At 34.0% G+C, this 27,751-nt stretch overlaps 1 protein-coding gene across 3 annotated transcripts in view; it reads left to right on the plus strand.

The window, feature by feature from the left end:
• The window catches only part of KIFAP3 (kinesin associated protein 3), a 182,393-nt gene that overhangs the window by 117,822 nt on the left and 36,820 nt on the right, over positions 1 to 27,751 (plus strand). For all 3 annotated transcript variants that reach the window (XM_058442156.1, XM_058442157.1, XM_032161020.2), the window contains 3 exons: positions 3,245 to 3,330; positions 14,931 to 15,120; positions 22,015 to 22,114. In XM_058442156.1, the coding sequence (XP_058298139.1) occupies positions 3,245 to 3,330; positions 14,931 to 15,120; positions 22,015 to 22,114 (376 nt within the window). The remainder of the gene's footprint in view (positions 1 to 3,244; positions 3,331 to 14,930; positions 15,121 to 22,014; positions 22,115 to 27,751) is intronic.

The following is a 27,751-nucleotide window of genomic DNA, read 5'->3' on the forward strand; positions in this document are numbered from 1 at the left end:
TCTTTTACATTTGCTGAGGAGAGCTTTCCTTCCAACTATGTGGTCAATTTTGGAATAGGTGTGGTGTGGTGCTGAAAAAAATGTATATTCTGTTGATTTGGGGTGGCAAGTTCTGTAGATGTCTATTAGGTCCACTTTTTGCAGAGCTGAGTTCAATTCCTGGATATTCTTGTTAACTTTCTGTCTCGTTGATCTGTCTAATGTTGACAGTGGGGTGTTAAAATCTCCCATTATTATTGTGTGGGAGTTTAAGTCCCTTTATAGGTCACTCAGGACTTGCTTTATGAATCTGGGTGCTCCTGTGTTGGGTGCATATATATTTACGATAGTTAGCTCTTCTTGTTGAATTGATCCCTTTACCATTATGTAATGGCCTTCTTTGTCTCTTTTGATCTTTGTTGGTTTAAAGTCTATTTCATCAGAGACTAGGATTGCAACCCCTGCCTTTTTTTGTTTTCCATTTGCTTGATAGATCTTCCTCCATCCCTTTATTTTGAGTCTATGTGTGTCTCTGCACATGAGATGGGTTTCCTGAATATAGCACACTTATGGGTCTTGACTCCTTATCCAGTTTGCCAGTCTGTGTCTTTTAATTGGAGCATTTAGGCCATTTACATTTAAAGTTAATATTCTTATGTGTGAATTTGATCCTGTCATTATGATGTTAGTTGGTTATTTTGCTCGTTAGTTGATGCAGTTTCTTCCTAGCCTCGATGGTCTTTACAATTTGGCATGTTTTTGCAGTGGCTGGTACCAGTTGTTCCTTTCCATGTTTAGTGCTTCCTTCAGGAGCTCTTTTAGGGCAGGCCTGGGGGTGACAAAATCACTCAGCATTTGCTTGTCTGTAAAGTATTTTATTTCTCCTTCACTTATGAAGCTTAGTTTGGCTGGATATGAAATTCTGGGTTGAAAGTTCTTTTCTTTAAGAATGTTGAATATCGGCCCCCACTCTCTTTTGGCATGTAGAGTTTCTGCCGAGAGGTCAGCTGTTAGTCTGATGGGCTTCCCTTTGTGGGTAACCCGACCTTTCTCTCTGGCCGCCCTTAACATTTTTTCCTTCATTTCAACTTTGGTGAATCTGACAATTATGTGTCTTGGAGTTGCTCTTCTCGAGGAGTATCTTTGTGGCGTTCTCTGTATTTCCTGAATCTGAATGTTGGCCTGCCTTGCTAGATTGGGGAAGTTCTCCTGGATAATATCTTGCAGAGTGTTTTCCAACTTGGTTCCATTCTCCCCAATCAGATGTAGGTTTGGTCTTTTCACATAGTCCCAAATTTCTTGGAGGCTTTGTTCGTTTCTTTTTATTCTTTTTTCTCTAAACTTCCCTTCTTGCTTCATTTCATTCATTTCATCTTCCATCACTGATACCCTTTCTTCCAGTGGATCGCATCAGCTACCAAGGCTTCTGCAATCTTCGCGTAGTTCTTGAAACTTGGCTTTCAGCTCCATCAGTTCCTTTAAGCCCTTCTCTTCATTGGTTATTCTAGTTATCCATTCGTCTAATGTTTTTTCAAAGTTTTTAACTTCTTTGCTATTGTTTTGAATTTCCTCCCGTAGCTTGGAGTAGTTTGATCGTCTGAAGCCTTCTTCTCTCAACTCGTCAAAGTCATTCTCCGTCCAGCTTTGTTCCGTTGCTGGTGAGGAACTGCGTTCCTTTGGAGGAGGAGAGGTGCTCTACTTTTTAGAGTTTCCAGTTTTTTTGCTCTGTTTTTTCCCCATCTTTGTGGTTTTATCTACTTTTTGTCTTTGATGATGGTGATACACAGATGGGTTTTTGGTGTGGATGTCCTTTCTGTTTGTTAGTTTTCCTTCTACCAGACAGGACCCTCAGCTGCAGGTCTGTTGGAGTTTGCTAGAGGTCCACTCCAGACCCTGTTTGGCTGGGTGTCAGCAGAGGTGGCTGCAGAACAGCGGATTTTTGTGAGACCACAAATTCAGCTGTCTGATAGTTCCTCTGGAAGTTTTGTCTCAGAGGAATACCTGGTCGAGTGAGGTGTCAGTCTGTCCCTACTGGGGGGTGCCTCCCAGTTAGGCTGCTCGGGGGTCAGGGACCCACTTTAGGAGGCAGTCTGTCCGTTCTCAGATATCCAGCTGCGTGCTGGGAGAACCACTACTCTCTTCAAAGCTGTCAGACAGGGACATTTAAGTCTGCAGAGGTTCCTGCTGACTTTTTGTTTGTCTGTGCCCTGCCCCCAGAGGTGGAGCCTACAGAGGCAGGCAGGCCTCCTTGAGCTGTGCTGGGCTCCACCCAATTCCAGCTTCCTGCTGCTTTGTTTACCTAAGCAAGCCTGGACAATGGCGGGTGCCCCTCCCCCAGCCTCGCTGCTGCCTTGCAGTTTGATCTCAGACTGCTGTGCTAGCAATCAGCAAGACTCCGTGGGCATAGGACCCTCCAAGCCAGGTGCGGGACACCATCTCCTGGTGTGCCGTTTTCCAAGCCCGTTGGAAAAGCGCAGTATTAGGGTGGGACTGACCCAATTTTCCAGGTGCAGTCTGTTACCCCTTTCTTTGACTAGGAGAGGGAACTCCCTGACCCCTTGTGCTTCCCAAGTGAGGCAATGCCTCGCCCCACTTCGGCTCGTGCACAGTGCGCTTCACCGACTGTCCTGCACCCACTGTTTGGCACTCCCTAGTGAGATGAACCCGGTACCTCAAACGGAAATGCAGAAATCACCCGTCTTCTGTGTTGCTCACGCTGGGAGCTGTAGACCAGAGCTGTTCCTATTCGGCCATCTTGGCTCCACCCTGTATGCACTATTTTTTAAATTATTTTTATCTCTTTTGAAATATTAGGTTGCAGCTTTCTTTTATGTGAAAATGTTTTATCATGCCTTCTCTTTTCGACCATGAATCTCTCTTGTTAGTTTTGTTTGAAATTAGTTTTCCTGAATTTTTAGGAGAGCAGGATAGATCGAGAAGCATTTATAGCTACACAGTTGTAGAGCTTCCTCTTCATTTATGTTCATGATCCTCATGTATTCAGAAATGTGGTCTTGTACTTTCTGAGATTTACTGACTTTGTTTTCCTTACACATTTTTATCTAGATTTTTCTCTTTTTTATGTCCCTACTATCCCTGTTTTTCTAAACAAATGAAATATTAAGTGTTTCTGGTTATCTTGTATTAATGATTTTATTTTAAAATTTGGGTTATATTTCGATTTATAAAAATATGAGATTTTTCTAGTATTATTGACTAGCCACAATATCAAATGTAATTTGTATCTTTAACCATTTTTATTCAGAGGCTCCAGCATATCTCATAGACCTGATGCATGATAAGAATAATGAAATCCGAAAGGTCTGTGATAATACATTAGATATTATAGCGGTAAGTAATTATTTTTTCTACACAAAGTATAATTGACTTCATCTTGGGGGAAAAAGACATTGTAAACTTATTTTAAACAATGCATTCAGTGTAAACCCAACTTTGTATTTTGGTAAGATTCAGGATATACAATGATAACTAAATTTACTTTTTAAACATTAGTAAGTTCTTTAGCTTTCAACTTTTAAGTCATCGGCTCCTTACTTAAAGATATTTTATAGGTATTCAGAGTTCTGATCTACATGTCATCGCAGAGCCACTTGTTTTTCAGATAAATTATTGTATAGGAGTGGGGAGTTGGAAGACAGTTTCTGTCAAAACATTATCAATTTTGTGGTTTGGCCATTAAATTTTTTTAATAAATCAAATCTTGTATCAGCTATTTTTTTCAGTTAATTGATAGTTTTATTTTATACATACAGTTGTCCTTTAAGTTGCTTTGAAATGATGGGAAATACAAAAATCTTAATGTTATTCATAGTTTTGGAGGTTTTTAAAGGATACATGACTAGAGGGATATGATCAAAGAGATGATCTAAGTGTTGGGTTAGAAATTGTGAAACATGCAGACTTACTGCCAGCAATTTTGCTGCCTACCACAGTCTTCTGTCTGGATTTGGGCCTTGCACCAGGGCTGTACCAGATACTCGATTATTTTGAGTATTTTTTTATATATGGCATATACTGCTATGCACAACCAGGTTGCTTTCTTTTTCGAACTGGATTTGGCTCACCTTTAGAAAGTTTATTGAATGTCGCCTACTCAGTAGTTTTAGAAGTTTAACTTTAGCTTTTTAAACAGATCAGAATAACATTTTCTTAAAAAGTCAATAACTTAGTTGGAAATCCACTAAGTTGGATTTTCTGCTAGTGATGTAATCAGGAAACGACAATCACCATTAGGAACTTCATCATCACTTTCTCACATTTTATTTCAGAAATTCATCTTAATTTGATATCATCTGTTTTTTTGGATTTGACTAAGTATCTCATTACTGGTGTAGAACTAAATGGATACGTTGACATTTTAGCTTTGATTTCTAAGTCAGAATAGAGAAACTGTACATATTAAATCCCCATTCTACGAAGACATTTCACACATAGGTCACTGATCACAGGGCTTATGAATATAGAATATTTAATGTGCCTATAGAATAATTTCATGGCTCATGTACTATTTTCTTTTTTTTTTTTTTTTTTTTTTTTTTTTTTTTTTTTTTTTTTTTTTTTTGAGACGGAGTCTCGCTCTTTCGCCCAGGCTGGAGTGCAGTGGCGCAATCTCGGCTCACTGCAGGCTCCGCCTCCCGGGTTCATGCCATTCTCCTGCCTCGGCCTCCCGAGTAGCTGGGACCACAGGCGCCCGCCACCACGCCCGGCTAATTTTTTGTGTTTTTGGTAGAGACAGGGTTTCACCGTGGTCTCGATCTCCTGACCTCGTGATCCGCCCGCCTCGGCCTCCCAAAGTGCTGGAATTACAAGCGTGAGCCACCGCACCCGGCCTCATGTACTATTTTCTAATAGATCACAGTGCCATTGTTGTATATAAAGTATATAGTATAAGAACAAGAAACTTATAGTTCTATATGTGATTATCTTACTTGAAGCAACAAGGAAAGGAGAGAGTTGTCAGTCTGTTATGCATTACATTTAGCATACTTTTTATCTACCTTCTGTCTAGGAAAGGTAGCTAGAAGATAATGTTTAGATTCACATACTAAGTGTATGTGGTTTAGAATGTAAGTTGATAGTTCCCAAAGGCCAACTCAGCCTTCATCTAAAAATATTTTGTATAAAATACGAATGTATTTATTATAAAATAAAAATTTTATTTCAAATAATTTCTAAACTCTGAGCTTAAGTCTCTCATCTTAAAACTGGAGTCACCCCCAACCCTGTATCTCTTTTCTCTTCTAGATACTGTCTTAGCTCTCCTTCTTTCTAGATCCAGTTTCCAAACAGTTGTCTATATTTTACTTCCTTCATTTCTGCACTTTAAACCTATGAAAATTCTGGCTTCTGCTTCCATTGCTGCATTGAAATGGTGCTCACTAAAAAGACCATCAAGGGAGAATGTGAAGTTTTTGTTCAGTTAGCATTAGTAATGGCTAAATAACAAACTTTTAAAATTATTAGAAACCTGCTTAGGAGAGAAGTGAATGATCTCTTAAAATTCTTTTTACCTCTAGATAATGATTTCCTAGTATTCTCAGCATGACTGTATTCTATAATAATAAAAAATCCAAAAAATATATAGACAGAATGGGAATATTTGTAGCTTAAAGGAATTTACCTGTAAGAAAACAAACTTATCTGCCACTGAAGACAGACAGTGCAGAATAATACTAAGAAAAATTAGATGCCCTGAAAGCCTTGGGGAAATATACTTTCTGCAGTAAAGTACTTGTCCCCCAAATTATGCAAATATTATAGTAGTGAAGATTTGTTTAATGTAGTTGGGCCCAAGCCCTCAACTGATGAATTGAAACAGATGTGCAGTGGCAGTACTCTGGATACCAAGGAGGATTACATCACTTGTTTACATGATACAGTCTCTGTGGCCTCATCAGCACATTGTCACCTGTGTGACTACATTACTTGTAGCTTGGGGAGGCAGGGAATGGTGTAGGTGCAAAGAGGAGCAGGGAGATAAGGAGAGAGAAGCCTAGAGCTAGTTGGTCTTCCAAGGGAATTATAAGTCAGTTGACTATTGCCTTTTTCTCTTCCATGAAGACAATCATGGGAATCATGAAGGGAAGAACATCACCTACCCCTCCGATCTAGAGAGCTTCTAAAAACTCTAATTAGATTCGTATCCTTCAGTACATCCTCAGCTTTGCATGAAGTATTTGAGAACCTCAGAAATCCTCCCTTGATATTTCTGGTTTGTCAGACATTTAATGCATGTTTATTAAGCACCTGTTATGTGCCAAACACTAAGACACTGAGAACACAAAACTCAACAATACAAAGTTCCTTGAATATAAAAATTTACAATCTAGACCCCAGAGAACACTGAAATACTATTCCCTAAACGTGAACTGGCGTTCCAGAAGCAGTACTACTACATGGCCTATCACTAGATTATTTGTACTAACGGCACACTGTATCTACAGGGTGTTTACAGGAAAAGGGATATAACCAGGTTCTCTGGTGAAAGACTGATTTCTGTCATCTTTCTAGCCAGTGTATGATTTAGTAGTGACATAGGTTTGTGTCACTGAGATTTTGAATGGTACCTCTTCCTTTTTAAATAACTCTTAATTGTGATCATGGGCAGATTGTTTTTATTTTAATAATCTGGAATTAATAGCAAGCTCTAATATTCTAAACTTGGAAAAGTAGGTGCTACCTTCATTCCAGATAGACAAAATTGTACTTAATAAGCCTGGTTTATTAAAATGAAAGAAACCAATATAGCTTTAAATGTAGCTTCTACGACACCCATTGTTATGGTCTCTGCAGAGATAACCAAGGAAGCCTGTGTCAGAGAAAAGGTGGGCTTATTAATAATCTTGCTAGTAAGGGAGAGCACTTTAAGAAGTATCTTACAACATCTTGAAAAGAAGTTACAGAGAAGGTTTCATAGGGTTAGGGTTAGCATTAGAACTCAAGCTTTCAAGAGCAGGGCATGGGTAAATGCTGGTCACTTTTAATTGGCATGCAAGTTGGATGTGGGAGTAGTGATTTTCAAGTGAATTGTTGGCAGAAATTTCTAAAATTTTCTCTTTCCAGACCAAGCAGAACTGGTTCTTGCTTGTTTTGCAGTCTTGGTAAATTCTTTTATTTCTTAGTATAAGTTTGATTTTTATTTCTTAATCCCATATAGTCTAATTGGGTTTAATGAGATAAATTTAGTCTTCTTTTATAGTTCATTTTTATATTGCATAAACCAAAAGGCGGACATTTAGGATATTTTTCCAACTTGTTAGAATTTAAGCATATACACACATAATTTTATACATAAATGTGTGTGTTTCCTACCTGTTATTCATGTTACTTTATTTTTTTTTAATTGGCAACATTTAGACTTAAAAGAATCCATGCATAGTATGAAAGAAAAAAATTATTTCTTACTTAAATAAATGTTATTTAGTTATTTCTTTTACTTTGTGGTCAAGACTAAAGGTCAACACTTGGGGCAGTCTTATTGAGAAATAGATAGTATGTGCATAAAAATCAACTTTATTATGTATGTTAAATTACAGGTATGTCTATCGATATTATTGGGATTAATTTTTTTTAAGATATAAAAAGTATCTTGTTAGCAGCTACCACTGTAACTTTAATGAGCAACTAAATTACTCCAGACTTGCTTTAATTTAGTATGAAAAATTATATTAAATAAACCATATTACAGTCTCAATTAGGGGGCTGCCACATTAAAGGAAAAAGGAAAATCTGTTTTCCATCAGTTATGTTAGAACACAAAGCAGATCTATGTAGCTCTGTGTTATCCTATAGTGTGTTAATCAGATACAAGGTGTGACGGAAGCCAGTGACAAAGAGTTTTCCTGATAGTGAACAGGCTCTGATAATAGGCTAGTTAAGGCTTCATAATGTTTCGGTGGTTAACTAGTAAACAAAATGATGTAGGACTTCAAAAAGGATGGCACATTCCATATAAAATCAAACCATCAGTCTTTCACGACACTTTAGAATTTATGGATACTGAGTCCTTAAAATCATAATGTCAGGAGCTAAGAAGAGAAGGAAATAAAAAACAAAGCATGTTTTTCTTTAAATACACAATAAACTCAAGTCTCAAAGCCAGGACACCAGGTTGTACTCCTTGTGAAAAGAAGTATTTCAAAAATGAAGAAAAAACTATAATCCTAGAGTATTTCCACAAAGGCTTTGGATAGGTTTTGATGACATACCTTAGCTGTGATTCAGCTGTGACATCCCTGAATTCTCATAATTATTTTCTGATATGGGGCTGGGGGTAGAGGGGAGTGAATAATAAGAAGGGGCTAGAGATTGGTGGATGGGGTTAGAGAAAATTTATTTTAATGATGTATGTTGATTAAAATTTTTTGACATTAGGTTTTCATTTAAGAATTGCTTGTTAACTTTTTAAAAGAAACTCCTATCCTACCAGTACTTTTCAGTTATTTGGGATAGTTATTTCAACAGCTTTATGAATTCATGGTATAAATCATAGGTTTTTATTTAGAATGTTAGAGCTTAAGTCTTAGTTTGGTTTCATTTTTGAAGAATCTGAGACCAAGAGAGATTAGAATACCTTTAGAAGGTTGTATACTTCAGTTAGTAGCAGAACTAGAACCAGAGCCCAGGTCTCCTGACTCCTAATCCAATGTTCTTTATATTATGCAGTACCATATTATTAATAGCTATAAATCCAGATGCTGAAACACAAAGAAACTCACTTTGCCATGGCTACTAAACTATATTCATTGAGGATTCCCAAAGCACATAGAGAAGTTAGAGATTCCCGAATGATGGTCCATAGGATATGATACAGCAAATTGTTACTGAAATGGAAAAGGGAAAAAAATAAAAAAGGAAAGGTTTGTCCAGGAGGGGGATATAATGTTGTTAACATGTTTTATTTTGGGAAAGTACTATATATCTTTACTTTGAGATTCTTTCTCACATTTTTTAGTCTGCAAATGACCCTTTAATAAAACAGGAAAAGTATGTGGCAGTTGATTTACTTTTAATATTTGTCCCCAAAATGTGCTTTTGAACCTTCCCTGAAGTCTAAAACCATTGTCTTAGCCTATTAATTTACTGTACTTGGTAAATAGAATCTCAACAGCCTTAAGCTAAAATATTTCATTTTCAAGAAATCTGGTAAACCTTTTCAGAAACATAAACGTAAATGGTCAGCATTATACAGCAAAACAATGCTATTTCATTTGATTCTAAGTAACGTTTACTACTACGAAAAAAGAGAAGTAAAAATATTTTAATGAATATTATGTTCCTTATGGCATATTTCATTCTAAGATGCTTTATTTGGTAAACAGTTGAAAACCTGAGGCAACATTATCACAAACTAGAGCAAACTTTTATGGCACAAGTCCAATATCTTAATAATGTTTCATACTTAGGCTGTAAATTTTTTAAACACATATTTTAAAATATTTTCCAAAGTTATCCATTAATACTGGAGTTAAGAAAGTCATTGAAAACTGGTGGGATATAGTAGTTATTATGGTTCCATCTTGCTAAAGTTTTTATAGGTATTTTTCCTGTAATTTTCCATTTTCAACAATGAAAATATTACTTTTATAATCATGAAACTCCAAATATTATTTCACAGTTATGTTATGACTCTTTAAGACTTTAAATGGAAAAACTTTTAAGGCTTTCATACTGTTAAGCCAAGGTTTTTTTTTTTTGCCATTTTCCGTCTATGATCTATAACAAAGAACCATACACACATATTTAATTTCAAGGCCACCTCTTATGAAAACTCTGCTTGCCAATGTAGTAGATTCATCGTAGTAGGATTCTGGAATCGTTGTTGGATCTTTTGCAAGATATAATTTTCAATATCCTAAATACACAGTCTGGTATAGAATAACATGTGCCGTGTCGTATTTCCTGAGAGAAGAGCTGTTTTGCTTCTTTTTTAGAGCTGAGAAAATAACCATGGTATTTTTACTGTGATCCTGTAAACAATAATGCATGTTAATTAGTATGTTAGTCATAGAAATTAAACCTATTGTTTTATAGTACAAAATGCTTAAAAGTTAGAATACAATTATTTTAAGTAAGAAAATGATAGTACAATCTATATCATTATTACCATACTTTTTAGGCTTATAATGTCAAGAGATGCACTGGTTCTATACAATAATTCAATCGAAAACTTTTGATAAAAGAGAGAAGGTGAAAATTTTAAAGGAATGTGTAAGGGCAGTCATTATATTTGGTGCTAGGTTCTGTGCTAACTCACTGCCTTGGAAGATCAGTTTTACCAAGAAAATATCAAAAGTTAGTCATGGATGCTCATGGATATTTTTGGTTTGTGTGTTTGGACTTTTGTCAAATAGATTTGATCATCTCTTTTTAAACTGAGCCTTGTATGTATAAGTTTATTAATAAGAATAATGATGTGAGCTCATAGGGTGATAAGAAGGCTAAAGTTAGAAGGGCAATTGTTTATGAAGAAACTTCTTTGTTACACATTTTTACATTTATTAGATATATTTGTGTTATTGTTAAATTAGGATAATCTTAAAAGAGGGTGTGAAATGATAACTCGGAGTAAGCAGGATTTTTGTTTGTTTTTTCAAAGCATTACTTCCTAGGCTAAATACATTTTGTGGAAATGTAGTTTAAGGATATTTTTATTTTAAATATTACCTACCTCTGTAACATTTCACAGGTATTAGTAGGAGTCAAGTTTTACTCTTACTGGAATAGCAGACCCCATATTTTATATGCTTTGGGCACTTGACTGAATTTTAACTCCTGTTCTTTCACCAGGAATGAATATGCTTGAAATTTAAATTACAATGAAATCATCAGATCATATGATTTTTCTGTCTTTTTCCTTGAAGGAATACCTTTTCGTTCAGATAATTCAATCAGATTTAAATTTTTCTACCAAAATGAAAAATTAGTTTTATGCCTCTTCCCAAGTGAAACAAGCTACTATTCTTTTAAAAAATAACATTCAAATTAGTTCTGTATTTAATGTGGACTTACTAGGATTTCTGGTATTTTATAAAGCATATTCTGAGAGTTTTGGTAACCCGTAACCAACTTATTTTTTAGAAAAAAAGCCAATTAGTGTGGACAATTTGTCCACATTATCATTTTGCTTTTTAATGTATTAAATGTCTTACCCCAATGGATATAATAAATTTATCCTTTCTTTCTACTGTATGGTTATGTGATCACTCTTTGTAAATTATCTGGCCATTTCTAATATGACAGTATCTTTCTGCAGCTAACTTTAATTGAGCACATACACAGACACACATATGGCAACAAAAAGTGTACTCTTGTGAAGCTATATGAATCTTAAAGAGGTTCACAGTTATATTTAGCGTTTAGGCTAAATTACTTTGAAGCTGATCATATGCATATATTACATAATGAGGCATCGCTTGGTATTTTATTTAATTTTGGAATCCCAAAGTGAACCACAAAACTGCTTGTAAACAACATCTCTGTGCATATTATTTTTCACCTCCCTCTTTTCCCAATACCCACCCAAGTATGGCCAGCTCAGTAAGAGCATGATTGAGAATATGATAGGATAATATACTTACCAGACCAGAAGCTACTTCTTCCAATATCACTCCTTGGTCAACGACTTCCTCCCATATCACTGCTTGCTTATGAAATCTTAGAGCTGAAAGTTGCCCCTGGGGGTTATTTGTTATATTCTCATTCAATAAAGAATCCATTCTGCAGGAACCCTGACAAATGTTCATTTATCCTCTGTTTAACTGCCTCTTCCACATTGCTGGCCGGAGGCTTACAGTGCTGTAGTAGCCACAGCCAGCTGTGTATCCTGGATCAAGTTACTTCAGTGTTCTGGGCCTCATTTTCTCATTTGTAAGATGTTGATAATTATAGTACTTATTTCAGAGAGCCGTTACTTGAATTAATTAATTCAATATTTATTAAGTGTTCTCAATATAAGTTATCTAAATGCTTTATATATATTATCTCCTTTTGGCAGAATAATTTGTGTGTGATCAGTGATTGGGTGGTTGTATAAATTACCATCACATTCAGTCACTGTGACCACATCAATAATACTAAGGAGGTATGGCATTTGGATTTATTATTTATATCTGAATAGTCTATTTCAAGTATAGTATCAGATGTAACTGAGGTAAAGATCTTCAGTTGTTTAATTATTAAAACTCTTATCAGTTGAATAAAAATGTTTATTATTTTTACATAATGTTTATGATAGCTCTTAATTTTATGCAACTTAATTTTAAAAAATAATATTAGGAAATAGATTGATGACTAATAGAAATGTTAATAGATAACTATTAGATAAGAAGTCCCAGCCAGACACAGTGGCTCATGCCTGTAATCCCAGTATTTTGGGAGGCTGAGGCAGGCAGATTACCTGAGGTCAGGAGTTCAAGACCAGCCTGGCCAACATGGTGAAACCCCATCTCTACCAAAAATACAAAAATTAGCCGGGTGGTGATGGCAGGCACCTGTAATCCCAGCTATTCTGGAGGCTGAGGCACAAGAACCACTTTAACCCAGGAGGCAGAGGTTTCAGTGAGCTGAGATCGTGCCACCACCCTCCAGCATGGGTAACAGCAAGACTCCATCTCAACAAAAAATAAAAGGGGGAAAAAGAAAAGAAGTCCCATTATTGGGTATATACCCAAAGGAATATACATTGTTCTACCATAAAGAGACGTACATGTGCATGTTCATTGCAGCACTGTTTACAATAAGCAAAGACATGTAATCAACCTAAATGCCCATCAACAGTAGACTGGCTAAAGAAAATGTTATACATATACATCATGGACTATTACACAGCCATAAAAAAGAACGAGATCATGTCCTTTGCAGCAACATGGATGGAGCTGGAGGCCATTATCCTAAGTAAACTAACACAGGAACAGAAAACGAAATACCACATGCTGTCACTTATAAATGGGTGCTAAACATTGAGTAAACATGAACACAAAGAAGGCAACAAGAGACATCAGGACCTACTTAAGGGTGGAGGGTGGGAGGAGAGTCAGGACTGAAAAACTACCTATTTGGGTACTATGCTTATTACCTGGGTGACAATCTGTACACCAAACCCCCATGACACACAGTTTACCTATATAACAAATCTGCACATGTATCCCTGAACCTAAAATAAAAATTAAAAAGAAAATCAAGTTTAGTAATTTGGTAGCAAAATTGTCACTAGCAGTACTATGGTAAAAAAATATATCCTCTACCTTCCCCAACTTCAGTTGAAAGGGAGCATCTATATATTTTTTAAATGTACATTATAGCACATACAATCTGACAACTGACACTGCTTGGCTTTGCTGATAATGTGAAACTTGAACAAGTTATAATTTTAACAAGAAAATTACAATAATAATTACATTTATTATAAAGTCTCAGATTTTATTTTTATATCCCAGAAATGTATTCTGTGATAGTGATTTTGATTTGAGTCTCAGCTTGAGTTGAAAAATTGCTTAGCATTTAACTAAAATATATATTTGGTCTACCTCTTAATTTTTGTGATCACCATAATAGTGCTATTACCCTGCATCCCTCTAACTCCTTTTTAGACAGCTGTAACCAAATATGTTTAAAGATATGACAGAGGAATTTAAAACCAAGAACTCTAACAATGACATGAAATATCTGAAGCCTTTTATTTTCTATCCATGCTATCATTTCTGCCGTCTGTTGTTAAAGCAATACACTACTCAGTAGTAGCTGCAACCTATGGGACAAGTAGTAGATGGAGAAGTTCTGCTGTAGCTTACAGTAATTTGCCTATTTGTCCTTCAAAACCATTCACCAAGAACGTTCTCTCTGACAAGTGTTACAGATACACCTGTCGGTGACTGACAAGTGTTACAGATACACCTGTCAGTAAATAACCCAATCTTGCTCCATAGGAGTTTATGATCAAAACAAGAAGCATTTAAAGAAATAATTACAACTAAATAAGATCATTAATTTGTGTTTGGAACAAAAAATCAATTCTGATATTTGTTTTCTGTAGTAAACCATTTTAGCAGCTAAAACAATACTTTAACAGTACTTCCCCCAGTGTTATCTAGACTAAAAGATACAGCAAAATATGTCATTTTATGCTAACTACCTGTCATTAGTGCCACAAATGCAGTTGACTCTTGAACAACACAGGTGTTAGGGGACCAATCCCCCTACACAGTTGAAAATCCATGTATAACTTTTAACTCCCCCAAAACATAAACTAATAGCCTACTGTTAACTGGAAGCCTTACTAATAGCATAAACAGTTGATTAACACATATTTTGTATATGTATTATGTACTGTATTCTTACAATAAAGTAAGCTAGAGAAAGGAATATTTTTAAGAAAATCATAAGGAAGAGAAAATGTATTTACTATTCACCAAGTGGAAGTGAATCATCATAAAGATCTTCATCCTCATTGTCTTCACATTGAGTAGGCTGAGGAGGAGAAAGAAGAGGAGGAGAAAGAAAAGGAGGGCTTGGTTTTGCTATCTCAGGGGTGGCAGAAGTGGAACAAAAATCCGTGTATAAGTGGACCTGTGCAATTGAAATCCATTTTGTTCTAAGGTCAACTTTAATTATAGTCACAAGAACTCTTTGGAAACTGAAGTCTTACTGCTTGCTTAAATTCTGGCAATATTTATGTAATATTAAATAAGAATTTATGAAATTTAAACTTTTCTAGTGTTTGCCATTGCCATTAGTGATCGATAATACAAACACAGACTTCTTTATGTATGTAATTGCTTTTCGTTGGCTATTATATAAAATAATCCTGAACAGGTATTTTTAGTGCTTCCTCTGACCCAAGGAAGGCCCCCCCAAAATTCTCAGATAAAAATACTGCCATCTGAGTGCCAAGTGAGTTAGCTTATATAATAACAGTTGACTGTTTTCAATAGGAATATGATGAAGAATGGGCTAAGAAAATTCAGAGTGAAAAGTTTCGCTGGCATAACTCTCAGTGGCTGGAGATGGTAGAGAGTCGTCAGATGGATGAGAGTGAGCAGTACTTGTATGGTGATGATCGAATTGAGCCATACATTCATGAAGGAGATATTCTCGAAAGACCTGACCTTTTCTACAACTCAGGTGATAACCAAAGCGAAAATAAACAGTTTATATGCTATGAATAGAAATTTTAATCAGCCAGCCTTGCACATTCCCAAGCTTAATAAGCACTTCTTTTAGTTTATGAATGGTCTGCTAATGATTTTAGATGTAACATTTATATATAATAAGCAAACCTATTAACTTACCATTTTTTTTTCCAAGTTAGTCTTTGATGGAATCTCCCTAAAAGGCTGTAGCCAGGAAAATTAATTGTTCTTAGAAGTTTATTAATTGCTAGAATGTGTAACTTAAATGGACAACTTCAAGATTTCTGACTTCTGTTCAAAAATGTAATATTCATTTTTCTTCTGCATTTATTAAATGCATAATTTATTCATCATTTGTTTTCCAAGGTATTTAATCTTAACAGTTTAATTTTGCCATGGTTTTGCTTTAGTTTCAAACTACCAAACTCTATATGGTAACTTTGGGGACAATTTAGGCACGAGTAATTGTTTATTCTTTCTAAACTATGCTAATGTTTTTAAGGTAAAATTTAATATTTATGTAAATCTTACATGTATTATAACCTTTTTGCCTTACTACCTTTTTCCAAGGATGAGTTTGACACAAAGATTGGTAAGTTTTTGCATATTCTAGCTCTCACTGTTTTGTACTGTTGCCAACATTAATATTACTTCATTGAAGTCATTTAGTTGAGGAGAGGAAGGAAAGGATTTCTATAATAATTAAAATCTCTAGCAAATTGAAGATAAAAATCATTAAGGTGATTATATCTGAATTAGTGACTCACTTTTTTTCTACTATGTATTTCTACTATGCATTTAGTGTTCTCAATATATGTTCTCTAAATATTTTGTGTATTTCATTTTATCTGAACAATTTGATCAATGATTGGATGATTATGTAAATTACTATTACATCTGATCGCTGTGTGCTCACATTAATAATACCACTCACATTTTCATTCATGTGTTTTCTTAATTGTGTATTGTGCAAATTTTCCATAGATATTATGTATTATTTTTTGTATTTGGTATAGATGTTTAAATCATGGAAAACTTATGCTTTACTCTGAAAATCAAATAGATTTCTTCCTAATTGAACTTTACAGTAGTTATGAAATGCTGCTTTGTGTTTCAAACCAGATGGAGTAGATCATTAATTTCAACTCAACAGAATTTCTTAGTTCAGTAATGGCAAACAGCTGTTCCTTACATATTCAGTATTCATGAAGTAAGATGATGTAAAATATATATGATGCAAATTTTTTTAATAGAAATCAGAATATTCTTGGAGTCAAGTTTCTTGCTTTGAAGATTGATAGCTACCTTTCATAATAAATCAATTACCAGTTTCCAAAACCCGGATAAAGCTGTTAACCACCTCAGTATTCATCATTGTTGTTTTAATACAATTAAAATTTCAAAACAGATTTCTAAACAGTTATACCACATTTCCAAAATTAATTTAAATTAACCTCTTAAAGTGAAAATCCTAAATTTTTTTTGATACTTTGTAATTACAATGTATAAGTTATGCTTTTGTGAGAAAACAGTTACGCATATTTTCATACACCAAAACTTAGAAACATTTAGGTTTTTTTAAATCTATAGCCTGATGATATGATAGACATTTGACAGTAGAAATTACATGCTGTGAGTCTAAAACTAAATTTCTTATAGCAAGCAATTTTTTTTAGTTTAGTGATTATTTTACCTACATCATTTTCCATGGATAGTCCATGGACTAAATGAATCCCTGTAGCATTTCTTGATGTGTCTCACGGAAATCTAGATAATATCAGCCTCCTTTCCTTTATTGTGTATGATTGTAGCATCAGAAAACATCAGATAAATTTCTACTACTGCAGATTTGTTTGAATGCCTGAACCATGTTTTTAAGCCTCTGGGTCTCCCTGAAAATTTAGGCTGTTTCTGATAAGAACAGCCTTAGCAGCTTTTCAGCCACAGAGGTCAAACTGAGAGGCTCGTAATTCCCTGGGTCTTATCTTTTACTTTAAAATGAAATGGCATATGCTATTTTCTAGTCATTAGCATCACTCTCTGTATTTTCAGACTATTTAATAGTCAAATGTATATGATTCTCCCATGTTTTTAAAAAAACAATCTTAGTATTATGTGAAATACAAAACTAGCATCTCCTTTAGGTACAGTATTTTTTACTTAGTCTAAAATTATTGTGATTGTAGTCACTAATTAATGTCCTTTGCTATTATGAAATGAAGCTGTTTGCTTTACTACTTTTACCCATAGAGGAAATATTTTGTCATTTATAAAGCCGTATTGCTACTACATATATCTAAATGACTTTTTATTTTTAATTGTTCTTCATTAATTGTAGTGAATCTTATTCTTAGTATGTGAATGTATTACTGGAATATGAAGCTTAAAATGGTTTGTTCTATCTCAGGAATATTGTAAAAAACATAGTTTTCATACTACCTATGTATTTCTGTGATGTGTCTTGTAAAGTATAGTCAAATAAATTATTAATAAGATTTATCATTTTAGTTATTTCTTTTTCTCATATTCTACACTACTGACATCTATTTTCTCCCATAAAGTCACAATTTCACCATTAGCTAGTTCACCAAAGTGCCCAATATTATATATTCATTTGACTTTAAGAAATAAAAAGAGGCCGGACATAGTGGCTCACAACTCTAATGCCAGCACTTTGGGAGGCCAAGGCAGGAGGGTTGTTTGAGGCCAGGACTTCAAGACTAGCCTGGTCAATGTAGTGAGACTTCGTCTCTACCAAAAAAAAGAAAAGAAAAAGAAATTACCCAGGCATAGTGGCATGTGCCTGTAGTCCCAGCTACTCAGAAGGCTGAGGTGAGGGGATTACTTGAGTCTTAAGAGCTCTGGATTATAGTGAGCTATGCCAATCGGGTGTCCCCACTAAGTTCAGCATCAGTATGGTGACCTCCTGGGAGTTGGAGACCACCAGATTGCCTAAGGAAGGATGAACTGGCCCAGACCCAAAAGGGATTAAATCAAAACTCCCATGCTATCAGTAGTGAGATCATGCCTGTGAACAGCCACAGCACTCCAACCTGGACCAATTATTAATAGCAAGACCCTGTCTCTTTAAGAAAAAAAGTTGGCCTGGCACAGTGGCTCATGCTTGTAATCCCAGCACTTTGGGTGGCCAAGGCAAGTGGATCACTTGAGGTCAGGAGTTCGAGACCAGCCTAGCCAACATGGTGAAACCCCGTCTCTAATTGAAAATACAAAAATTAGCCGGATGTGGTAGCACATGCCTGTAATCCCAGCTACTCGGGAGGCTGAGACAGGAGAATCGCTTGAACCCGGAGGCAGAGGTTGCAGTGTGCCAAGATCGCGCCACTGCACACCAGCCTGGGCAACAAAGTGAGACTCCATCTCAAAAAGAAAAAGAGTTAAAAAAAAGAACTGTATTTCAGTAAGAATATATGATATACAAGATAATATATAAGAAGATATTGAGTTTTTGTATTTTTTTAAATTCACAATGTTTATAAGCCAGTTTTAAAAACCTTCAGAAATCAGAAGGTTGATAAATTACCTGTGCTGACAACAAATTTGCTTTGGTTTCATCACTGATCTAGTATATGCTCTGTTTTGTTCATAACTGTCTTTGTCATCTTACTTAGGGCATCTCAGAAAGGTGTGCTTTGTAACTGTGGTCTAAAAGGTTTTATATAATTGAGTACTGTAAATATGTATAATACTCTATAGCTTAGAGTGTTATGGTGTATATCATCTGTGTTTCCTGTTTGTTCTCTGGTCATTTCAATGTTACATGAAATACTTTAGTTCCTTGTTAGTATCTTTGAAACAACATGTTTAGAGTAGGAATTTAAGACACTCCTAGATTTATTTGGAAAATAAATAAGAAGCTATGATTCTTTTTTAATATTTCCCTAAAAGAATTAATTTTGGTGGAACAATGTTAAGAAAAAATAGATATTTCCAAAGAAGTTGAGGTGCTTGAGATGAGAGGCTTTAACGGAATTTTTATACCTCATTCTAGTAAAGAAAGATTACTCATATGTCAGAGCTGCCTAACTTTTGTCAAGCCATAAAGGGCACTGTAGAAGCTGCAGTTTACTGAATCAACCACAGTGTCCTAGGAAAATTAAAAATGAAGTTGGGCACTGTAGCTCATACCTATACTCCCAGCACTTTGGGAGGCTGAGGCAAGAGGGATCACTTGAGGCCAGAAGTTCAAGACCAGCCTGGGCAGTACCCTATCTCTACAACAAATTTTAAAAATTAGCCAGATGTGGTGGTACACATCCCTGTAGTCCCAGCTACTCAGGAGGATCACTTGAACCCAGGAGTTTGAGGCTGCAGTGAGCTATGATTGTACCACTGCACTCCAGCCCGTGCAACAGAGCAAGACCCTGTGTCTTAAAAAAAAAAAGAACTTCAGAGGTATAAATTTACTCTTTTTTTATTCACATAAGAGTAGATATATTATTGAACTAGTTGTATTCTGGATTTATAAAATTTCTGGCTGAATCTTTAAAAAATTTTTAATTTGATCTTTATTTGATGATCGCCCATTTTATAGTGCCCTGTATTCTGTTTATCCTTTTGCTACTCATTGTTCCCTTTGAAGACAATAGGCATTCTGAATCAAAAATAAGATGATGAGAATTTGGTCAGATTTTTACTTAATTTCTACCTAATCTGGATCACTTCACTATGTCATATTTTATAAATATAGACTTTTTTACATAATTCACATATCTTTTCACTTGGCTTTATTTATGAAATATTTCTTAGTGTTAAATTATTTTATTGGCATGCCGAATATCTTTGTGTGTATTTTCCATGTGTGGCATATATTTTATTTTGGCATTTTACTTAGCTTTGTTCCTCTAAAATTGGCAGGTTTCTTAAACTCTGATTCTCAATTCTTTGGTTTTAATTTAACAGAGAAACTTGTTGATTTTTGTGTTCTTAACCTTGTTAGTTTTAGCCACTTTCACAAAATCCCAGCCATTTTTAAAAAGTTTACCATATAAAATCACAAATTTTTATATGGCTAGAATCCATATAAAATTGATTTTTTTACGTTGCTTTACTGTCAGTCTGTGGTGTCTTGTCATTTTCCATTATTTCATTTTTTTTAACTTTTCAGTGTTTAGCTGGTCTTTTTGATTTATAGAAACTTTAACTTCTAGTGGACATAAAAACTGGATTAAATATTACTGACACTTTCAGTAGAAACTCAAACAATCTCTTCAGTATTTTAAAGTTAGTAAAGTAATAGGACAAATACCAAAGGCGTCCATTAACAATTTGACAATTAAATAATAATATGTCATTAATATATGATGTGTAACAAATGGATATGTGTATCAAATGAGTAGTATGGGAGTCTTATGGAAATACAAATTACCCCACTTAATTCGTTTGCCAACTCTATTACTTAGTTTTACCATTCACTCAATTTTTAAGGCCCTTACTCCTCAAACAGATTTCATCATTTAACTCTTACCTGTCTTTCCAGACTCGAATCTGTTACACTTCTGCCTCCTCCCCTCAAAGTAGAATTTTCTGACCCCTCTATAGCTTTCACTGCCTCCACACTTATTTGGTACTTATATCCATTCCTTCTGTATATCATTTATTATAAATTACATTTTTAATTGCATCTTAAGTGTTTGTCTTATATTTCACTTAAACTAAAATTCTTAAAAACAGAGGTTATGTATTGTAATTTTATACATTTCCCACAGGACCTAGCACAGTATTATGCATGTGCTAAGTATAAAATAATCATTTGGTGATTGAATAATTTGCCTGTACTGTGTGCCAAATGTATAAACAATGTGGTGGGTATGACCTAGCTAATGTTTATCTGCAGGCCACTCAACAACCCAGCATACTTTCAGAAAAGGAAACTTTGAAAGGCCTCAAAGCTATCCAAATAGTTATTACAAAAGCAATATCCTAACGTATTTGTTCTTTTCATTGAACAGCTCTGAAGCCATCACTTAGATCTTTTTTTCCTCAGATTCTTTTTATTCTTAACTTATTAATAATTCTATCAAAAATAGGTTATCTAGATTCTTAGGTTGGAACAAATGAGAAAGTAGTATAACTCTGTAATCAGGAAAATGTCTTAACAAATACTTAAGTTTAGGGAAAGAAGCATGTTATAAGCAAAGAAAAATAAAAAGCATACTAGTATAGAGCTATTTAGCATAGGTAATCAAATATATCTCACAACCCTAGGGACTGTACAATATTTAGTATTTATAATGAATATTGAATAATCAAGAAATATTTGTGTATAGTATATCCTTTTAAGAATATAAGGAGTGTAAACTATATGAAGATTTCTAATGTAAGTTTGTGTGTGTGTTTTAATGTCTGGCACTTAAACTGTCAAGTATTGCTTATTTAGAAATTCACTTATTTGGTATATCTGATTCCCTAATCATGCTACACTAATAAAGCTGTGAAATACAATAAAGTATTACCCTTTACCAATACCAAACTATTCAATACCTCCTTGCCTTTATTTGTTCTATTTCCTTAGCCTGAACCATGCTTACTGTCTGTCCCCACCTTGCTTCCCGTCCTTATCTTTTTCTTTCTTCTGCATACGAGACCATAAGCCTGCTTGAAGGCAGAGACTAATTCCTCTCTGTATAGTGCCAAATACATGGTAGATGCTCAATGAATGTTCAGTTGTTGTGCTGCATTATTGTGAACTAGTACTTAGGGTACATACGGTCGTCTGTTCATACTCCCAGAGAGAACAACATGTCATGCTAACATTTTTCTTTATAGATTAAATATACAAGTTATTTTCTTATTGTATTGCTTGATAGATTGGTTTTTCCTACACATATGTTTTACTGGTTACCATTTTTTTTTTTCTTTCTAGATGGATTAATTGCCTCTGAAGGAGCCATAAGTCCCGATTTCTTCAATGATTACCACCTTCAAAATGGAGATGTTGTTGGGCAGCATTCATTTCCTGGCAGGTAAACAGTTTTCCAAGAAAAATCTAATGTGTGGTATCTGTTGCTTTTGGAAAGCTAAAATCCTCTTCGCTCTCCATTTCTCTTCTTTTTCATTAAGAGGGGAAAAAAACCCTCAATCTTTTCAAGGGCATGTTTGTTTGATTTTAAATTAACTTATGAAGTCACATTTTCTGTATTTAAAAAATGGAGATCACAAGGCCAGGTGCGGTGGCTCATGCCTGTAATCCCAGCACTTTGGGAGGCCGAGGCAGGCAGATCATGAGGTCAGGAGATCGACACCATCCTGGCTAACACGGTGAAACCCCGTCTCTACTAAAAGTACAAAAAATTAGCCGGGTGTAGTGGCGGGCGCCTGTAGTCCCAGCTACTCAGGAGGCTGAGGCAGGAGAATGGCACGAACCTGGGAGGCGGAGCTTACAGTGAGCCGAGATCGCGCCACTATACTCCAGCCTGGGCGACAGAGCGAGACTCGTCAAAAAAAAAAAAAAAAAAAAAAAAAATGGAGATCACAGATCTAAAACAAAATATGCTCTTCAAGTTGGAAAATATAGATTGTCTGTTGACACAAACAGTACTTTTGCCTAATTAATGAATGCAGATTGTTTCTGAGTGTTTTCCAAAGCCATTAAAATATAAAATGAGAACAGAAGACGTGTATTTTAACAATTACCCAAGACATAGCTGTTTTTAAAAAGTTGGTGCTTTTATTAAATTGAAGACTTTTCCTCCCTAGATGGCACTTTATTAAAATATTTAAGAGGAAAAAAATGTCAGGCCAGTATTGTTTTGCAATTATAATAAAGTTCCCCACAGCATACATCCAGCTTTATTACATAATAATATAATAGATATTAAAAATCTCACCAGAAAGTATAAACAATATTTTCCTCTTCATATCATTCCTAGAGGTGTAATATTTTAATTAAGGCTGACTGTTGACATTTCACATTAAGCTAGTCCAGTGAACAGATACGGTGTTATTTTCCCTTAAGCCTATTAATTTTTTCATTAAATTATTAATTTTTTTCTTCTTAAGTTCTACTTTTCATTAGGATAAGCTATTTTCTATGTGTAAGATATGTTCATGTATTTTTTAAATGAACAATACAATTGTGACCAATGTGCGATAACTCTTAGTGATCACTTGTAATGCTGTTTTAATCTAATACTAATTATAATAATTTCAACCATTATCAATTATCCATTGTATATAATCTGTTTTACAAATATTCATCTTATTTATTTTAACTTGCACAGCAACATTTTAAAACAAGTATTATTATATGTTTTACTGATGAAGAAATCACAGCTCTAAAAATTCAAGGTTAACTAACCAATTCACACAAGTAGGATGATGGAACAAAAATTTGAACTCAGGTGTGTATATCACCAAAGTTTATGTTCTTTCCAGTATAACATGCTGCCTCATTTGGAGGACACAAAACGTACTGTAGTGATTTTTCAGCTTTTTTGATCACAACCCACATTAAAAGAAATACCTTTCATATTTGAACTTAATTCATATATACATATTTGTTTATATACATGTATCTACCTATACATATATATGTAAATTGTTTACATGTATTTATCTACCTATATATACGTGTAAAACAAAAATTTCTTAAAATGGTACTCTACCTGTAATACACAATTATATTTTATTATATTCCATTTCCTGTTTTAAATGCAAATTGCAACTCACTAAATTGATTTCACAACTTGCTGATGGTCATGACCCAAAGTTTAAAAGCATGGTGGAAAATCATAGGAGTATTACATGAAATGTAATAACCTTATGTGTAGTTCAGTGTTCTGTAGTGTACCTTAAATAAATAGTAGCCCTTTAAAAATTGTTTCGTCTGTGTACTAGATCGTCATAGTAAGAAACACCTTGCTTTAGGAAATAAAAGCTAAACATGGTTAAATACTAGAAAGCATATGGCTTTTGATTACTTCTGATGCTTCTGGCTTTATTAGCTATAATTATTTAAATAGAGGCTCTGTTTAATCATTATAAATACTGTACTCTATCAGATGACAATTCACCATACAAATGTTGTTTTCTGAAACATAATTGGGAAAGGAGGAAATGATTTAGATATGTGATCTTAATATTTATATTGAAAAATTTTGCTTATAGCATTTATAAGATTAATTATTCTACAATTACTTTTAGCAAAACATTATTTTTGTATCTCCTGCAGATACTGTGAATCTAAAAAAAACCAACTGCTATAAATCATGAATTACTTATTTGAGAAAGACTTGCTTTTTATTTAATTATGTAACTTTTAAAAGACTAAAGATTTTCACTAAAATATAGAAAACAATCCTTTTTTGTTCAATTCAGCAAAATCTCTAATTTCTAGTATTCAAAAATGATTACTTTATAAAATAATAAAAGTTTTGAGAGAGATAAATGTATTCCACAAGTTATGTACTGGGTCCAAAGATTTCAGGATTTTATTCCTCCATTCTGTTAATAAGATTTTTTTACATGACTTTGGGAAAATCCTTTTACCTTTGTACCTTTACTTTCTTTTCAAAAGTAAAAATATTTAAGTAGCTTCTTTTACTTCACAAAAGACATATCCCAGTAATACTGACTTAAAAGATTAGTTAATAAAACTTACTATAAACTATTTTTCAAATCAAAAGAATGATACAATTTTATAATTATTTTCATTTGAGAATTGTTTGCCCTTTAGAAAGAACGTTCCCTGAGAAAGTTAAGACTTTCATCTCTTTTGTAATTTTTAAGGCCTTCAATCACATTTAACTATATCACTTTTTTCATGTTTAGAAGAAATAATTCACAATGAATTTCCTCAAATTTTGTGGTAGGTAATAGGACAAACGAAAAGGGACCCTAAACTGTATCAGCAGAGCCACAGACGGATTACACAATATAGCCAAAGATTCATAGTCTTCTTTTTCACACTTTGTTTTACTGACTTACTCTGGAATCATTTGCTTTTTTGCTTTTATTCAATCATTTGTGGTTGGTTAAGAGTCTCCTTTTAATAGGGCCTCTAAGCTCTTTTTTAACAGTATCCATGGATCTGAAAGTGTGGCATATTTTTCAATTGAAAGATTTAAGTATTTTAAATCGTTACATAATTATTCACATATTTCAATATGATAATTTTGCTGCATAATGTGAAATTTTAAACTATGGCTACATTTCAGCTCCTGATATCCTATAGGTGAATTTAAATCTCATTAAACTGAATAATAGTCATTCAAAAATATTTTTGAAATTTTTAATTTTAACCGATTTTAAGCAAAGTAGGAATCTTTTTCAAGAAATGCAAGTTAATTAAAGAGAAGTTGTTGAACTCCTGTTCTTCATCTCTACTGTAAAGATGAGAATAAGCAGACTTAATGGACAACATGAAGAATTTGTGTTAACTGTGAAAGAATAATAGCTAAATTGATCTTTACATATTGAAAAAGCTGATTCTCTAAATATCTTAAAAAGATGAAATTATCTATTTGGAGTTGTTGGGTGTTTTTCCTTTAAATCAGGGAAATGGTCCAGATGATTTATAAATTCTTTTCCTGCTTCTTCTTCATATGTCTTTGATAAATAAGCACTGTCAAGTTATCTGGAGAGAGAGTAATACTTGATTAATGTATAAAAGGTGAACTTTTATCATTACCATTGTTTTTAATGATTTAAGTATAACAATATGTGGGATAAAACATGAAACAGTATGACAGTGCCAAGTGGCGTACTCTTCAGCCAGTTCTCATGGCTTTTCATTCTCTGTTTTCTTAATATTTCAGTTTGAGTGGATTCATGTAATAAATAACAAATTGCCAATTTGTATGACAAGCATTTTTTTAATTGTTTAATGAAAAATTCTTTATTTCTTCATAAAATGACAAGGTTCAGTAATAGGATGAATGTATTAAAATCTGAGAAACTAAGCCAGATTTAGAGAAGAATTTAAATAGTTGAAATTGTTATTTTTCTTAAAATCCAAGTCAGGGGGTCCTTCTTAATCTGAATACCTGCATTTTTGTAAGATAGCAAGGCAGTTTAATTGGAAACAGTGAAAACTGTTAAACTCATCTATCCCATTCTATAAGAAGACTGGATGTTTGATAGAATAGATATTGGCAGTTGGACAGTGAATCCTGGGTTTTAGACATGTGTCACTACAGTTTGAACCTCTTGGCGCCAGGATTTCCCAACATTTAGAGCTAATGCAAAATGCATTAGGGCTCTAAGGCATTAGCTATGGAGTTGCCAATCCCAGAGCGTCAAATGTAAATCTTCCCCTCCCAAAATCTGAACTGGTGTTAGAAAGTGTGGAACTTGCTTTTGAAGCTAATTAAAAATAATAGGAGCAAGACTAGCTTTTTTTCCAGTTATGTATACCATGTATCTGCACCATATTTTTGCACCATTTTTTATTATAACTCTTACTTTTCAAGACTAACAAGAACCGCATGTTAAGGGTATTTTTAAACTGCTTCCAGCTTTTACAAATCAGTTTTTGTTGCAGTAAAAATGGTCCATTTTTCTTTTATAGGAATCCAATTTTCATAAACTGGAAAAAAAATTGCAGAGACTGCTTAGGTTTCCTTGGGGCTTTGAAAAATATTTTTCAGAGAGCCTGGAGTTCTTCTTTGTGGTTGGCACAGTGATGTTATTTACTGACCATTTCAGTGGAGTCAAAGACAAACTAGATGTATGCATTATCTGAGCCATCTGACTCTTAAACTTTCATTTTCTATGTGTGTGTTATAGCCTGCCTCTTTTTCTTTTCTTAGAGTACTTTAATATTAACTTTTTTATGCATTATATGTATTATATATTACATATACATATGCCTTCTATTTTGGTCTCTTTTTTCAAATATTAAATCACAGTTGGATGTTAGTTGTACTTTTAAAAATCATACTGGGGGGAACTAACAAATTATTTCTTTAAAATATAAGAAATAATCTTTTACCCAAATTTTTAAATGTAGGATTTTTTAATTCTAGAATTCTACATATAAAAAAATTAGACTTATTTGTTTAGCTGTAAGGCTGCCTTAATTATACTCAGCTATTTAGTTTACTGTTTTTTCCCTTGAGAAAGCAACCTCAAAATTACATATTCTCTGTCTAAAAGGCATTGTGCAGTGTTTACAGAACTACATATTACTAGAACTATATATTATGAGTTTGTTTCAAAGCAGTTATTCAAAAGAGAAACTAAGTTGTCTATTTTACAGCCCTTAATTTGGCCAAGCAAAAAATTCTTTTATATTGAGAGGAAAGTAAATATGCCTGCAAAATTCCTTCTTTGATAAGTCCTTTATCAATTTTTAATTAATAACCCAAACTTATTTGTTCTAATAATTTAAGTTCTAATGATCTTCATTACTGTGGCCATAGCATAGCAATTAGATGGAAGGATCAAAAAAGTGAAAAGAACCTCTCAGAAGCATTTTCTTTGATAGACATTGACACCAACAATTTGTTCAGCATTGTAAGAACTAACCTAATTGCTAAAAACCTATAAAATCTTTTTAAAATAATCATTGACTAAAATACTGCTTTATTTAGTGTTGTTACTTTTTTACCAAAGATGATCAGTTTGTCTATTATTTCTGAATTTATTACTTTTTCTCAGCA

This window comes from Hylobates moloch, unplaced genomic scaffold (assembly GCF_009828535.3).
Source record: "Hylobates moloch isolate HMO894 unplaced genomic scaffold, HMol_V3 SCAFFOLD_8, whole genome shotgun sequence".
In the NCBI taxonomy this organism is placed as follows: domain Eukaryota; kingdom Metazoa; phylum Chordata; class Mammalia; order Primates; family Hylobatidae; genus Hylobates; species Hylobates moloch.